Raw genomic sequence first — 15,373 nt, forward strand, 5'->3', positions numbered from 1 at the left:
TAAATGCCCCTAAATGGGAAACTAAAAGGATGGCTCCCAGACCCAGCCATCCAGCACTAATAAAATGAGAATAAAGAGAGACCCAGGGCAGACATCAGGACATCCTTGTGGGGCCTTAGTAACTGCCCAGGAATGTCATGGCCTAACACTGGGCCAGCTGTCACCAATTTGCCTATGTTCTGTAAAGTGTCAATTTATTTCTTCTGAAAATGCATAGAACCTACCTTTCCCGACCATACTTCTATGATTCTCATTGTTTCTGACTTTGGGTATGTGTTGCATTCCATATTGCCTGCATCCAGCTTACAGATTGTAAAAGAACAGGGAAAATACATCGAGAAAAACTAAACCACAAATCAAGCCATCTTTGTAAATAAGAGATGGCATTTGCTACAGTCATAATAGGATTCCAAATATATCCTTTGGCTAGAGCAAGATGCCACTGCAATCTCTGTGCTGTGCTGTAGCTGCAACTTACAAGGAATTCATCAGTTGCTCCTGGTTGAAAGGGCATATCTCCCAAGCTTTGGGAAGAAAGGAGAAGATTGTCACTTTTGCCCTTTGAGCCGTAAATCACAAGGCTTCTTTTACACTCCCGTGACAGTGGGGAATCTTGAGCAGTCTTTACCAGCACTCTCCACTGACCTGTGGAATAAAGGTAAACAAACAATCAAAACAAAATTGTATTTTATAAGACTGAGGAAGAACTATCAAGGGTTTCTTGCTATTTTTGTGACTAAAATGAATTTCAGCAGTGCTGTACATAAGGAAAGGACTTCTGAAGTCAAGTACTCACACATTCACTGCAGTGATTTGTGGGTTTGTTTGATTTTTTGCAAAAAATAATAATTGCCAGTATTCATGGCTTGATAAAAGTGCTGTGAGTGCCAGCACAAAACAGCTGCCACAAGCAGCAAAAAAGGGGGTGAAGATGCTCTGTACCATCACAAAAAAGCACTGATTCACTAAGATTGTGTCAATGGCAAGGCAACACAAGATCAGGCTATGAGATGTTGGAGACCAGTGTATTATACACTATTATACAACTGCATTTTAGGCAAAGAGTAACTGCAAGTTAGGCAGCTCTGTGACATTTTCAGGTAAGTTAATTTATGAAATAGCTACAACATCATTTGTCAACTTCATTTTCTGCCCCCCCCCCCCATTATGGTTTTTCTTAACAAGCTTAACATTAGCTAACAGTGTGATACAGCAATAAAAGATCTAACGCTATTCTAGGCTGCATCCATAGAAGTATAGTGTCCAAATGAAGGGAAGTAATAGTACTGTTCTATTCTGCATTGGTCAGACCACACCTGGAGTATTGTGTCTAGTTCTAGGCAACACAGTTTAAGAAGGATATTGACATATTATGCCAATAAAGGATGAATGAATAAATACTGACAAGCTGGAATGTGTGCAGAGTAGGACAAACAAGATGATCAAAGGTCTGGAAACCAAGCCTTATGAGGAATGTTTAGCCTTAAAAAAAAGGAGATTGAAAGGAGATATGATAGCCATCTTCAGATATCTAAAGAGCTGTCACGTGGAAGATGGAGGAAGCTTGTTTTCTCCTGCTCTGGAGGCTAGGACCCAAATCAATGGCTTCAAGTTACAAGAAAGGAGATTCTGATCAGGAAGGACTTTCTGACAGCAAGAGCTGTTTGACAGTGGAATGGATTCCATTGGAAGGTTGTGGACTCTCCTTTTTTGGAGGTTTTTAAGCTGAAGTTGGATGGTCATCTATCATGGATGATTTAGTTGAGATTCCTTTGTTACAGGGGCTTGGACTAGATGACACTTGGGGTACCAGAGAACTTTACGCAACTCCATGATTCTTCCCCATTTTCCCATTTTTAAAATTCCTACTCCCACACCACATTTTCTCCTTTGCATGTGCTGTCCTGGCTCATTTCCCTCCACCATACACAATACTTCTTTATCACCAGTGAAGAGCTAACAGTTATGCAGGTCACAGGAGCAAGCCTCATCAAGGGAAGAGAATCAGCAATTATAGAATGGAAGAGTCAGATCTGCTGAGTCAGACACAATTTTCCATGCTATCCTGCTCTAACTGATCCCATCAATCAGTTGTGATCTGGTGCAGGTGTCCCCTGGCACAGATAAAGCGTCATACCTTATTCTGTAGAGGGTGGCAGGGGGTGGGTTTCCCGTAGGCAATCACAATGAGAGGCTTCCATAGCTGCCTGTGGCAGCAAAGACTCAAATCCTAAACATTTGAATTAATTTCTGCTTGTTTTAACTCCCCTCACTAAAGCCCTTTGCTGTAACAGACACTTTGCTTCTCCTCTCATGTCATTTTATATTTACTTGTTGACATAGATGAGGGAGATCAGAACTGCTACTAATACATTGATGATGCTCTGTCATCTTTTTAATTAGTAATGTAGCAGCAAGATAATGAAGGGAGTTGCAGCTCCCAGAGCAAAAGTGATTGCATGATCTGGCAAAGCAAGAGGGTGAACAAACCCACCTTGGGGTGCTAATGAGGGTTCATGACAGATTAGCACTGGGAAAGACAGCAAATTAGGGAAATAAAAAAAAAGGCTGGGTATGGCTTTTCTTTTCTTTAATGGCATTCCTACTTCATGCCAGGAAATTTTAAGACCTCTTTGCAAAATGCTTTCCATTTCTAATAGAAAACCCAACTTTGCATTTCACCTAGCTGACAATCTTTTGTTAAAGTTCAATGTGTTTTACAAGTTGAATCAAGGCAATCAGAAGTACAGACAGAGACTATTTTAGGTCTCCATCCATATTTCTATGAATACTAACAAGAAAACACAAGTTGGTCCATGTAGCAGCAGGCACTCCATTAGATGATGCTAGATCCTTAAAAGTAACAATGAAGCCATATCAAATTAGCAAAATAGGTCGGGATGGATAGATTGGTCCATGTCAGTCTTGAATGTGTTCATTCATAAAACATCAATTGCATTCCTTTTTTGCATTTATCTGTGAATCTTTTATCTGTATGAAAATTCTTGTTTAAATATGGATCTACATATACCGTAATTTTATATTAAAAACACACATTTAAGTACTTGTTTTAGCTCAATGTGCATTTTCCTAAAAAAAATCTTATCCTAATACAGTATAGGATTTTAAAAAAATTATCTTGGTACATATTTTTAGCTGAGAACTGTATTACAAAACTTTGAGAAGTTACATTTCAATTGGTGTATTAGTTCAGGAGGTGAAAATTAGTCTACTTAAAAATATGGACTGAATGAAACGTCCCTCTATCCCTAGTAATACCAACAGCCCAGCATGGACTGCCATCACCAATATGAGATAATATGGTGAAACAGAGCATGAGCAGCAGGAAAAACTGGTGACCAAGCAAGAGAGACTGTTACTGGGGCAACAGCAATAAGCAGGTGAAAAAGCAGAAATTTGACAGACTGTCTGGAGAGGCTCAATGGACTTGGTGGTGTACATGGACTTCAGGGCAGGGATCTGCAAAACATGGTTGTGCATAGTAGCTGTATAGCTTAAGTCTGCATTATTTCTGGATACTATGAGAATACCCTGATGAACTCTGACCTGAAACTGCTTTTGCTGTCACTTCACAATGCATTTTTTCCACTCGCTTGCTACAGTAGCTGTCTCCAATTATTAAATGATAGTGATGTTGGCGTAAACAAAACAAACCTTGGATCTGCTCTCAGAAGAACCTCTGACTCATTTTAGAATAGAACAATAAATATGAGGAAAACACTTTGTGAGAAATCCTTTTCGCTACTCAGCTAAATGACTTATGATGCCCCTTCTACAGATCATTATCAGACAATCTGTATTTTTCATGTTAGCAGAAGCTTTCCATGAATGGCTACTTGTAAAAGACAATGGCTGCATTTGCATGTAACACTAAACCATTATTGAATGCTAGATGGACAAGCCTGAATAAATGCAACCATGTGTTCCTCCTTTTTTTTTCTTATGTGTCTGCTTCAGCCCAGAATGATGTTTAAATTTAAACAGCAAAGACTGTTTCTACAGGAAATGAATACAGAATGTAACTTACCTCTATATGCCATTGGCGCATTACTGTTTTCTAAAATAGAAAAGCAAAAACAATCTTATTCTTATTCACAAGAATAATCTATAGTTTTAAGTTTAATTAGCAATTTGGTACCTAGGATATAATTATAGTACAAATGATCTTATTTTCAGAACTTACTTCTGGCAATTAGCTCTCTTTCTGTCTTCCCATCATCCTGGTACTCATCTAGCCATCTTCCATTGTAAAAAAAGAAAGTAATTACAGTGAAGGCAGTTAGTAATTAGTCTTGGTAAATCGAAACCCTGCATTATTTCCCCCCTAAACTTAACAAAGTTTCTAAGTATCACTTGTCAAGTTACATATTGTCTCTCCAGATATAAACAAGGGTAGCTGTTGTTAATACAGAGGAATTGTGTAGATTTATTTACTATAAACAATTTTATGTCACGCTTCAGCCTAACAACTCCCAGGGTGGCGCACAGCAATTACAAAACCAACACACAATAAAAAAATAAAACATAGCAAAACAATATTTTTATTAAAAAAAACTGCAACAAAGAAGAGCATTCTACATTCAAGACGACACACCTTGAAAGTTCTTCTCTTTCATTACCACCTGTCTCACTTAAGCAGGTTCACAGAAGTATTTTTGATTAAGATTAATGTTACAGCACAGCCATAGGGAAGATAGTGGTCCTTTGGTTCTGGCTTCCCAAGCCATTTAGCCATCAAGACCTGGCAAAATGTGTTCCCTTTGGCCTGCCCACATTAATAACCTAGTGGGTGTACTAAGTTTTGGAAAAGTCCTCAAAAGCAAACCCACATATAAGATATTGCAGTAGTCTAGTTTGATGGTTACCAGACCACAGCCAGGCTATCTCTGTCCAGGATAAGTCGCATCAGCACACCAGTCTTAGCTAATAAAATGCGCTTTAAATCATGGAGTTTACTTGGGCCTTCTATAAGAAGCTGGATCTCTCTCAGCACCCTCAAACTGTGAGACTGATATTTCAATGGGAGTACAAGCCCATCCTTAGAAGGTTCAACACTATGCCCCTAGTAAGACAAACAACCCACCAACAGTGACCTGTCTCATGAGAATTCTGCTTAATTTTGTGGGCCCTCATCCAACAACCCCTTACTGATTCCTGATATCAATTCAACACACCACTACAAACATTTAATAATAATAATTTAATAATAATAAATCTACTGAATCATATGAAAAAGAGAATAGAGCTGGGTGTCATTAGCATACTGACATTCATCCTAGTCCAAATGCCTGGATTACCTCACCCAGCAGATTCAGGTAAACATGTCTCATGGCACTTTGCAGAGCAGATTGTCATAAGACCAAGCAGTAGCCCCCTAACACCAGCATTCAAACATTGTCACTGAATGACAATGCCCCTGAGCCACAACCCAGAAAGTCTGTTGAGGCTTATCATGCTCAAGAATATTAAAAGGCACTGAAAGATTCAGGAGGGCACACACCTTCTTCTGACAACACAGATTATCCATCAAGGCAACCAATGCTTTTTCAACACCAAACCTGCTCCTGAACCCTATGAGGTCCTTCAAGGTTCTGCCCTGCCTCCCCATCATGCTTTTTTACTGTGTGCATGAAACCCCTGAGGTCATGCAGGGATTTGGAGTGATGTGTCATCATATGTAGAAAACACCCAATTGTATTTCTTTTTTACACTTGAGTCAGGGAAGCAGCACTGCTATGTGCTGAACTGCTATATGGAAACTATCATGAACTGGCTGAGGATCAATAAAGTGAATCCAGATAAGACAGAGAAACTGTGATTCATAGAAGCATAGAATTTTAGAGTTGGAAGGGACTACTAGGATCATTTTAGTCCAACACCCTGCAATGCAGGAATCACCTAGACATGGAGATGTGGTTCAGCCTGCTCTGGTTTATATTATCAATATAAATCCTTCCATTTTGATGAGGAACTCTTGCACATTATCCACAATAGCATACCTATTACAGGGAAACACTACTTCTTCTTCTTCCCCTTCCTCTCTCTCTTGAAATTTGATGACAACTTTTTTAAGGAACCAACCACTGCCTGTGATTCAATGACAAAAACATCCTATGCTTAGATTGCTTGTGTGTGAGAGAGGGGTGGTAGTGGTGGTTAATTCAATCATATCAAACTCAGATAATCAGGACAAAGGGATTAACACAGTTCATTTGTGCAAAGCCAATAATTAATACTCTCAACACTTTATTTTTCTTCAAAAATAAGAAACCTTTAGGTCTAAGGAAAAATATTTTGTCTGAGATGGTTTTAACAGAATATTTGATGAGCTAAACACTGCATCTTTTTTACAGTTTGCATTGCATATGGGTGAAGGATGAAATGCTTAGCTTTTGGACAGGGTGAGGGAGAGAGTTTGTATTGTGCAACAGAAACTCAAGGAGGTCAACAAATTTCATTACTATTCAAACATATTTTAGAACCTTCCCAAATTATTGTTTTAAATAATAATATAATAAATTATCAGCTGATATTTATTTCAGATGTGTTTACAGTAAGAAATACATTCATTGCAGGGGTATTTACTTTTCCCAGCAACCAAACCACATTTTTTATTTAATCTGGTTACATGACTGTGACATCCAAACTCATATACAACACAACTCCTCCACAATACCCACACAATTTTATCATATTTTAACAAGTTATATTTTGGGATTTTAAAAACTAAGGGGGTGAGCATTTCCCTGATTCAATGCTCCAAGGCAGCACTCTTGGTATTTTAGGATCAAGCCTCCACTGGAGACAATGGGAATTCCTTCTGGGTAGACACATCTAGGATTGCACTGCAATTACTTTATTGGTGAAATATTTGAACAAAAATGTTCACTAAACTGACTGATTTGTGGGTAAATTCCACTCTTTGAAAAAGCAATATATATTTTTATTACTTCATCAGTGTGGAACTTTTCTTTTTAAAAAGGGATATAATACATCAAACATTTGTTCCATACAGGAAAAAATAGGTCTGATTCACATTTTATGTCGTGGATGTGTATGTCTACTGCATACAAACCTGTAACGGTTAACAAAGCAATGTCTTTCAAAAGCATGTAGTATATATGTACCAAGAGTAATAGCCAATCGTAGTTACTTGGTGCATGTCTACCACATGTCCCCATGTTTGGAGAGAAGGGGACATCACCTTAAAACATTACTGTGTTTATTGGGAAGCATGTGAAAGACAAGAAGCAAACATGCTTTCCCATAAATTATGATTAAGCTATTAGACAAAACAACAACTATAATATGGGAGGAATCAACAGTAATGCACAGGGAGAAGGCTCAGAATTGCTTGAAGTTCTTCTATAAAATGTGATTATCTTTATAAAATATATGTTATTATATAAGATGAATAAACTATATGCTCTACATACAGCAAGAAAAAAATAATCTTGTGTGATCTTAGACCATGGAACTACACAGAAGAAAATGGGTATGCACTTTCAAACAGATTGTGAAACTGATCTGTCTATAGGAAATTAGTTCTACCTGGACCAGTTCCATCATGGCTAATGAGAATTTTATTCACAACTCCAAGCGATACAGCCATCATGGAGAACACATCAGTCTGCAGAAACACAAAAACGAGAATCACAAACTGTTTTGTTTGGGGGTTTTTAACGATAAAGCGGAGTATCAATTTTGTGAATTTATTTTTAAATTAAATATAAAATTTCATTGCCAGCCATCACTGCTGTACTTTTACCGGGGCAGGCAAAATGTCAAGGGTTTCTTCCCCTTGCAAGTGAGCAAATGAGCCTAGCTGATTGAAATAGTAATCACTGCAATGTTAAGGGCACCAGTCTGTGATTTATGTGCTCCAGTTCAACAGAGTCTAGAGCAGCTCCAGTCCAGATTTTATAAAAAGCTCAAGAGCTCTAGCGACCAGGGCCCTGGGGCAGTTGAAGGGAGATTTCTGGTGGGTTTTTAACATGGCTAATGTGTGTTCCAGTAAGTTCTAGAATAAAATGGTTTGGTTACCATCCTTCATGTAAAGCATACTGAGCATTTAAGTAATTGTGTTTTAACTATGAAAAAGAAATACTTCACCATATTGTATCATATTGTATCTCTACATTTGAAACATATGGAGTGGATGATCACCACATAATAAATCTTCCCCATAGTTAAATGAAACATAATGCTCAAGTACAATTACATAAGTTTAAGTAACCTCAATGCAGACTGTCTTGCCAGAGTGGTGCATGCCCTGGTTATCTCCCACTTAGACTACTGCAATGTGCTCTACGTGGGGCTACCTTTGAAGATGACTTGGAAACTACAACTAATTCAGAATACAACAGCTAGACTGGTGACTGGGAGCAGCTGCCGGGACCATATAACACCGGTCCCAGTGAAGGAGTGCCATAGCGATGCCGCACATGCGCCTTATATAGCGCGCCCTGCCCTGGGTGTCACAACGCATTCATTTGCCCCTGCTGAAGGCAGCCCTGTTTAGGGAAGTTTTGAAGGAATGATATTTTAATTATGCTTTTAGATATGTTGTAAGCTGCCCAGTGTGGCTGGGGAAACGCTGCCAGGTGGGCAGGGTATAATGATAATAATAATAGTAGTAGTAGTAGTAGTAGTAATTACTGCAATTACTTTTAGCATCTTTTTCTTTACCTGACCACGCTGAAATGAAACTTTATTAGTCCTTGATTTATGAAGTTTTCGTTTTCCAGAATCTCCTCTGGTTCCAAAGAGGGTAATGTACACATTAGAATTTGTTTCTGCACCAGGGATTGTTCCAGTGTATACACTGACATTGTAGCATACCACTGAAAGAGAAAAAAAAATTACTACTATGTGGTATTCAACTACGTTTTACTCAGGGCAGACCCACTGAAATCAATTAACATCACCAAGTTAGGTTGATTGCTTTCAATAGGTCTACTCTTAGTAAAACTTACTTGAATACCAACTATTATCATGACATTTCCATTATGTCCATAATCTGTCAAAAGACTGTTTCATACTGCTCTGTACTGACTTGAAGCTTGTGGCTCAAGCACTAGGGCAAGAGAGTGATTTAATCTACTTTAACTGTGCAAACTTAAATTTCCAACATGTATTTGAATCCCTCCTGCAAAATATTGACAGTCTGGAGGTGACTCACTCTCTGTCTCTGTCTCTATCTCTGCCTTATACACCCACACTTTTTAAAACTTGCTTTCATTTCCTGCTCAGGACAGAGACTTGGAGAAATTGTAAGGAATACAGAAATTAGTAATACAACTGTCGTTACTGTGCTAAATTCTTAGGCTGCAAGGCTATGCAGGCTTACATGGACTAAGCCCCACTGAAAGTGTTACTTAATTCTGGGTAAATTTCACAATCAGTCTTTAAAAGCTATTATATTTATTTTATTTAATATATTATAATGTATTTAATATATTTCTATACCACCTTTCAAGAATAAAATCCTTATCAAGGCAGTTCATGTGAAATACAACAATGAAATTCCATAGATCACATTTTAAAACAGCTCAATAAAACAATCCTACATTGTTAAAATTAGCAATCCAATATAAAATGCAGCAAAATACAGCCAACAGCAACAGGATACATAATGCCACCCTGGGCTCCTCTGAGAGGAAGAAAGGGATACAAATAAAGAATCAGATCCCCCAGTTTCTGTAAGCCAAGGTAAAATGGCAGGTTTTAAATGCCCGTTTGAAAATACAGTAAGCCCACAATTTACACACATTTAACGTGCTCATTGATCTTTACACACTTGGCAAAAATTAAAAAGGGGTGAGGTTTCGGGGGGGGAATGACTTTGGCATCCCCTTCCACCACAGAAGCAATGTTTTTTGACCATATGTGATTTTGTTTTTAGGTATGATCCCTGGAACATAACCCCTGCATAAGTTGAGGGCTTGCTGTAACTAGGCATGAGGCCTGCCTAATATTACACAGCATAATGTTCCACAATTGTGGGGCTACAATTACTAAGTACCTAAATACAACAAGCAATTCATTTAAGGTGTAAGCAACTTTGCTTGGAAGTAACAGGACTGGACTTTTCCAGCTGGCTACTACACAATAAGGCTTAGGTTAATAGCTCCAGCCACAGTTTGTAGGCAGCCATTAAAAAACTAATTTTTTGGATGCATAGAAAATTCCAAATCTTCTACTCACAGTTCTGTACACACTGACAGGATTCAATAAACAACAGCTGCCATGGTGAAGTTAGTGGGGGGAAATCATGATTCATTAATAAACAAGTGCCTGCTATGAAATATTGTACTGAAAAGCTTGGGGGAAAGGGGAAGCTTCTCCTTCCCTCAGACCACCCCTCACTCATGCACAGACACACTTCAGAGGATGAACTCTACATGTGACCATCAAGTGACACCAAAAGCACACCAGCTTCCCAAAAAAATCTACCGGTGCCTTCATTGGCTTGAGAACTGCTAGTGGAGCTTGTGTGTGGTAACAGATTTACCCAGAAGTCAGCTTCTGTTAACACTGATCACAGTGTATTTGATATCCCTTTGATATTAACACTAAAGCCTGTCTGAGCCTGTGCATGCTTAAGGAAAGGAATGCTGGAGGCAGAACAGCTTGCAAAACGAGAGAATGAAACTGATTGCTAGCTAAAAGGACGGGCCACTTTTAGCTAGGATTTCTGCGGTGATCCCTCCATTCTCACCTAAGGTAAAACAGAGGTCACATGCAAGTCTTCGAAAAGAGATGTGTTGTTGATTATTTTTTTTGCACCAGCCACTTGAAAAACCTGAGCATGAGCTGGTGGGATGTACTGTGGACATTGCACCAGGCACCACTGCAAACAGATGACCATGTGTGTGGTCCCTTTCAGCCTCAACACTCACTGATATTGATCACCTGTCAACAAATCAGATGGCGCACGAACTCTAGGCTGAATACCGAATACCAACTTTCCACACATACTTGAAAACTTCAGGAACCTGGTTGCCTGACTTAAAACACACACATCTACACAGTAACATGACAATGCCTGGGCATATCAGACAGGTACGGCTTACCACATTACAAACTAGGTGTATTAACTTGCCCAGGCATGTTAACTGGGTGTATTAACCTGGCCTCTAACTAATGAAGTTTCTAAGCTGCAGAAGCAGAAGTTGTGACATGCTGCTGCAGCTGAAATATGTATCTCTGGCCAGAGGAGCAGAAAGCTGCTAACTAGTTGTACCCCCATTCCCAATAAAATACTACTCACTTCTAAAGTTGTCACTGAACCAGAATTTTACTAAGTAAAACAGAAATTCATTCCCTTGTGCGTTACTAGGACAGGCAAACAAACAAGCCTTGGTGTGCATTCTGTATTACTTAACTTTGTATAAGCTGTAGTATTCAGAAAGATAGCGTCATTCAGGAAAATCACTCTGCACGTGCTCTTTTGACTCCTGAAAGTCTTCTTATTGTTATAGGAAAAAGACACTCTGCATACTCATTTTGACACTGGGCCCTTAAAAAGAATTTTTGTTCTCTTCATGGGAAACGTACTTGTTCAAGGACACTTGGTCTGAGATGCCAGGTTTTGTTTTGTTTTGTTTTGTTTTGTTAATGAAGAAGTGATTTCTTACTATAAGAAGTGGATCAGATCATGCTCAGTTCCCAGCTGCATGGAAGAGTCTATAGGAATACAGTTCTATATACATTCCCACGTCCTCTGAGCATGCAGAATTTTTGGGGGAAGGGGGGGACACAGACATTTTCTGAACACATTTTGATGATGTAATCAGGCCTGAGGTCTTAAGAGTGCAGTTTCACTCAACCCTGCTGAAAGAAGGTGCTTTTTTTCATTGGTTATTTAGTCTTAGCAGCAAATCATATGAGTCTAGCTGCTCATGGGATTGAGACATGTCTCTTTCTCCCCCCTGACTTCCTCTGTAAGTGGTTTGGAACACTCCAATTCTCCCCAAACCACTATTTATCAGCACAGGAGAAACAATATTGTAATGGTTTAAAATGCCTATTTTTTCTTCTTGTACTGCAGCAGTAACCAATAGCAATATATAAGATATTGCACTCATCATTCAGGGCCTGATTCCTGGCTCTTCAGCTTGAGGTCATTGTACCTTGAATTCAGTGACATTACATTAGCATTAAACTGCAGGGAAACAGGGTATTGTCATATCCTCAGTCAAATGGGAAATAATATAGGCAAATACCATTCACAGGATAAAACCCAAATCTGGAGATGCTATTTTAGCATGCAGAAATGACACTATATTTAGACACTCATCTGGAAGCATACAAGATCATGAAAAAGAAATGAAGGGCAAAAATTAAGTCAATTAATGTAAATATCATGATGGTGCTTCCTGGAGTGAAAAGGGGTGATTTTTATTTTTATTTTAAAGAAAATATGAGATTCTAATGTGAGATTCATTTCTTAAAGGTGAGCATTAATCAAGCTCTTATATCACACAGAAACAAAATCACCACATCACTAGGCAAAAGAGCAAAGGAAGAACAGGAATCTGTTAAATGAAGCAAGGGGAAATCCAAGAACGAAGGTTTCTTTTTAATAGGTTGCCAATGATTGCCCACTTCGCCCTTCCAATCAGCTATTTCTTGACTATTTGAAAAGGCAAACAGAACTAGGCAAATGTTTTTTCTTTTCCCACTTCATTTCCCTCCCCCTTGCCATTTTGCAATATTTTGAAGTGTATCTGAAAAATTCAGGGCACTCTAAAAGCAAACTCATGAAAACATTATCTTGAAAGTCCCTGCTATGCAGACTGCCAGTCTTTGAACTTAAATCCATCTGCTGGGACAAACTTTGTATACTTTTATTGGACATATAGCAATAACAGGTTTACTCTGAGCATTTGAACAGTATTTTCCTTCAAATGCTTTGCAGGCTTATAAAAGCAAACATCATAATTGCTGGTGAGTCAAACCAATGCCCTATGTAGTTTCAATGGTAGCAGAAGATGAGGTGCTCTAGGGAAAATGTCACGGTTAGGGACACAAGAACAGGCCTTTTAAAATCTGTTGAGCTCAGTCTAGAAAAAATAAGAGTAACCTTAATTAAGTTCCCTCAACCAATGGTCTAAATATGGACAGAAATTGACTTCTGCTATATCATGGAACCTTCAGGAAGAATCAAACTATTAAGAAGTGGTTGACTAGGAAAGGGCGAAGGTTAGGCATTTCTGAGTCAGTGAGATTAGAAGACAGGAGTGCTAACTTTTAAATAAAGATCTAAATTCACTGCCAGATCTTGAACTGCAGGTCTCTAGTTATTAATGTATCTCTTGCAGTTTGTTAAACATTTGTCACAATGACCACATTCAGATAATCATGTCTTGAATAAGAACACTCCAGAATTTCCTCTCAAAACAGGTGCATGAAACCCCACCAGCTATATATTTCAAATGTCTTTTAAAACCTCGTTTATTTACCCAGGCCTATTTTGATACTTAGGAGGGTTCATAGGAGCCAACTCCCAAGGCCCGAAGTTCCATTCTGCTTTCCCATTAAAATATTTGAGGGAGCTGGGCCCCCCAAAGTTGATGGGCATTGTCACTCAAATGGTGTGTGTGTGCCACATCATGTGATTGATTATGTGGGGTGGGGCTTACCTGACTCCTCAATATTTTATTCAAGCTGGCACCACTGGGTTTTCTTACTGACTGCTAAATTTTTATCATTTAAAATAATGCATTGTATTTATTATTGTTGTTTTTTTTTAAAATGTAACCCTTTTGTGCTATTTGGAATAGTCATGTACTGCTTAGATATTTTTCTTTTCAAAATGTGAAACAATATATACATTATCTAAATAAATAAATTTAAAGCAGCCATTTGTACCCTTTAAAAGCAGCACATAGTCTTACTCCCCACTTTTTATAGTAGGATCAAACAAACCAGGAATTCTTCTGCTAACCATAGATTCCCATATTGTCCAATATAGGAAACCATGGTTGATGAGCTTTGGAAGAAGCCAGCATATTAAATATTGGTATGAAGATGGTTTAAGATCCAGGCTTGATCCAAAGAATAACAAAACAAGAACCTATGATTAGTGGAAGACATTTGAATTTGTTTGTGCCCACCAGAGAGGGAGAAGCAAAGGGGCTGCATGTACAGTCAAAAGGATTCTTACATCACATTATAATGCTGATATATGATTGTTCAAACTCTCCTACTAGGAACTACATTGCAATGTTCAAACCAAGTTCAAGGTTAATGCTGCAGTTCTTCAAGTCTACCTGTCTGTGAGTTACGATTTAAGGATCACAAATCAGTTGTCAAACAGAGTGAAAAAAATAACCATATAAAACTACTAGGAAATGATTTTGGAAAGATTTAAAAAGCAAAAATAAAAATGAAGCTGGATATGAAAATGAGACATAAAGGTCCAGACAGACACAAAGCATGACAGGGAGATGAAAAATTCAATGGCATGGAATTATAGGCAAAATAATATAAGGCTTGATCTATGAAGAATACAAAACTAACATTGTTGGGGAAAACATACCATGCTGGGTCAGAGATTCTGGAGAAATAGTATTTCATTGTCAGCATTTTGCAATGACTGGTATAATGAAAGAAGACAATCAAAAAGTGAGAACCTATCAATGCAAGATGCAGAGAAATATGAAGGTGTGTCAAATATTATGTTTAAAAAAAGAACTACCATTATCTAGAGATAACCAGACAGAGAAATTACACAGCAAGGACAGAAAAATTAAAACCATCTTCAAACTTTATGGTTCCATTGTGGCAGAATATAAAAAGAAGCAAGATCTTACAGCAATAAATAATGAAGTAAGGACAGTAGCAACTTGAAGCTGCTAACACCTCAGTTGAATTTATGAAATATAATTTATTCTACTACTTCATATTTTGTACAAAATAAGTTTTTTATAATTAAGTGAATGGATTGCTGGAAAAATATCCAGATTGATCTGAAATTTATATTGGATTGTAATTATGTATCATGTAATACATCATTTGTTTTCTGTAATATAACAACCTATAAAGGCTGCACATTTGGTGCTTCTAAGCAATTATCCATTTTAAATAGGAATGCAGATGGCAAAAGTTTCCTTCTCAGAGACAGCGGGGGGAAATGCAAAAGTTTTTGGTTGGGCTGTCTATTGATATTCAATTGAAATGAACCAAAAATCAATAGGTAATTTGAAGTCATAAACTTATGAATTTAGGACTTGTCTAACAGCAATATAATGTTTCCATTTGCATTTATTTGTCAAATATATTTCAATAAGTATAATGTGCCAGAGAAGGAAAATATAAATATACCATTATAACACCATTATTAATA

General features: G+C 37.9%; 1 protein-coding gene across 4 annotated transcripts in view; it reads right to left on the reverse strand.

Annotated features, from left to right (window-relative positions):
* RP1 (RP1 axonemal microtubule associated) overlaps positions 1–15,373 on the reverse strand; it is a 183,530-nt gene that overhangs the window by 76,585 nt on the left and 91,572 nt on the right. For all 4 annotated transcript variants that reach the window (XM_083747507.1, XM_083747509.1, XM_083747508.1 and 1 more), the window contains 6 exons: positions 8,710–8,864; positions 7,573–7,651; positions 6,021–6,108; positions 4,205–4,260; positions 4,049–4,078; positions 479–645 (listed from right to left, as the gene is read on the reverse strand). In XM_083747507.1, coding sequence (XP_083603633.1) covers positions 479–645; positions 4,049–4,078; positions 4,205–4,260; positions 6,021–6,108; positions 7,573–7,651; positions 8,710–8,864 — 575 coding nt within the window. The remainder of the gene's footprint in view (positions 1–478; positions 646–4,048; positions 4,079–4,204; positions 4,261–6,020; positions 6,109–7,572; positions 7,652–8,709; positions 8,865–15,373) is intronic.

The sequence above is a fragment of the Podarcis gaigeae genome (assembly GCF_964106915.1).
Source record: "Podarcis gaigeae genome assembly, chromosome: 7".
NCBI classification, from domain to species: Eukaryota; Metazoa; Chordata; class Lepidosauria; order Squamata; family Lacertidae; genus Podarcis; species Podarcis gaigeae.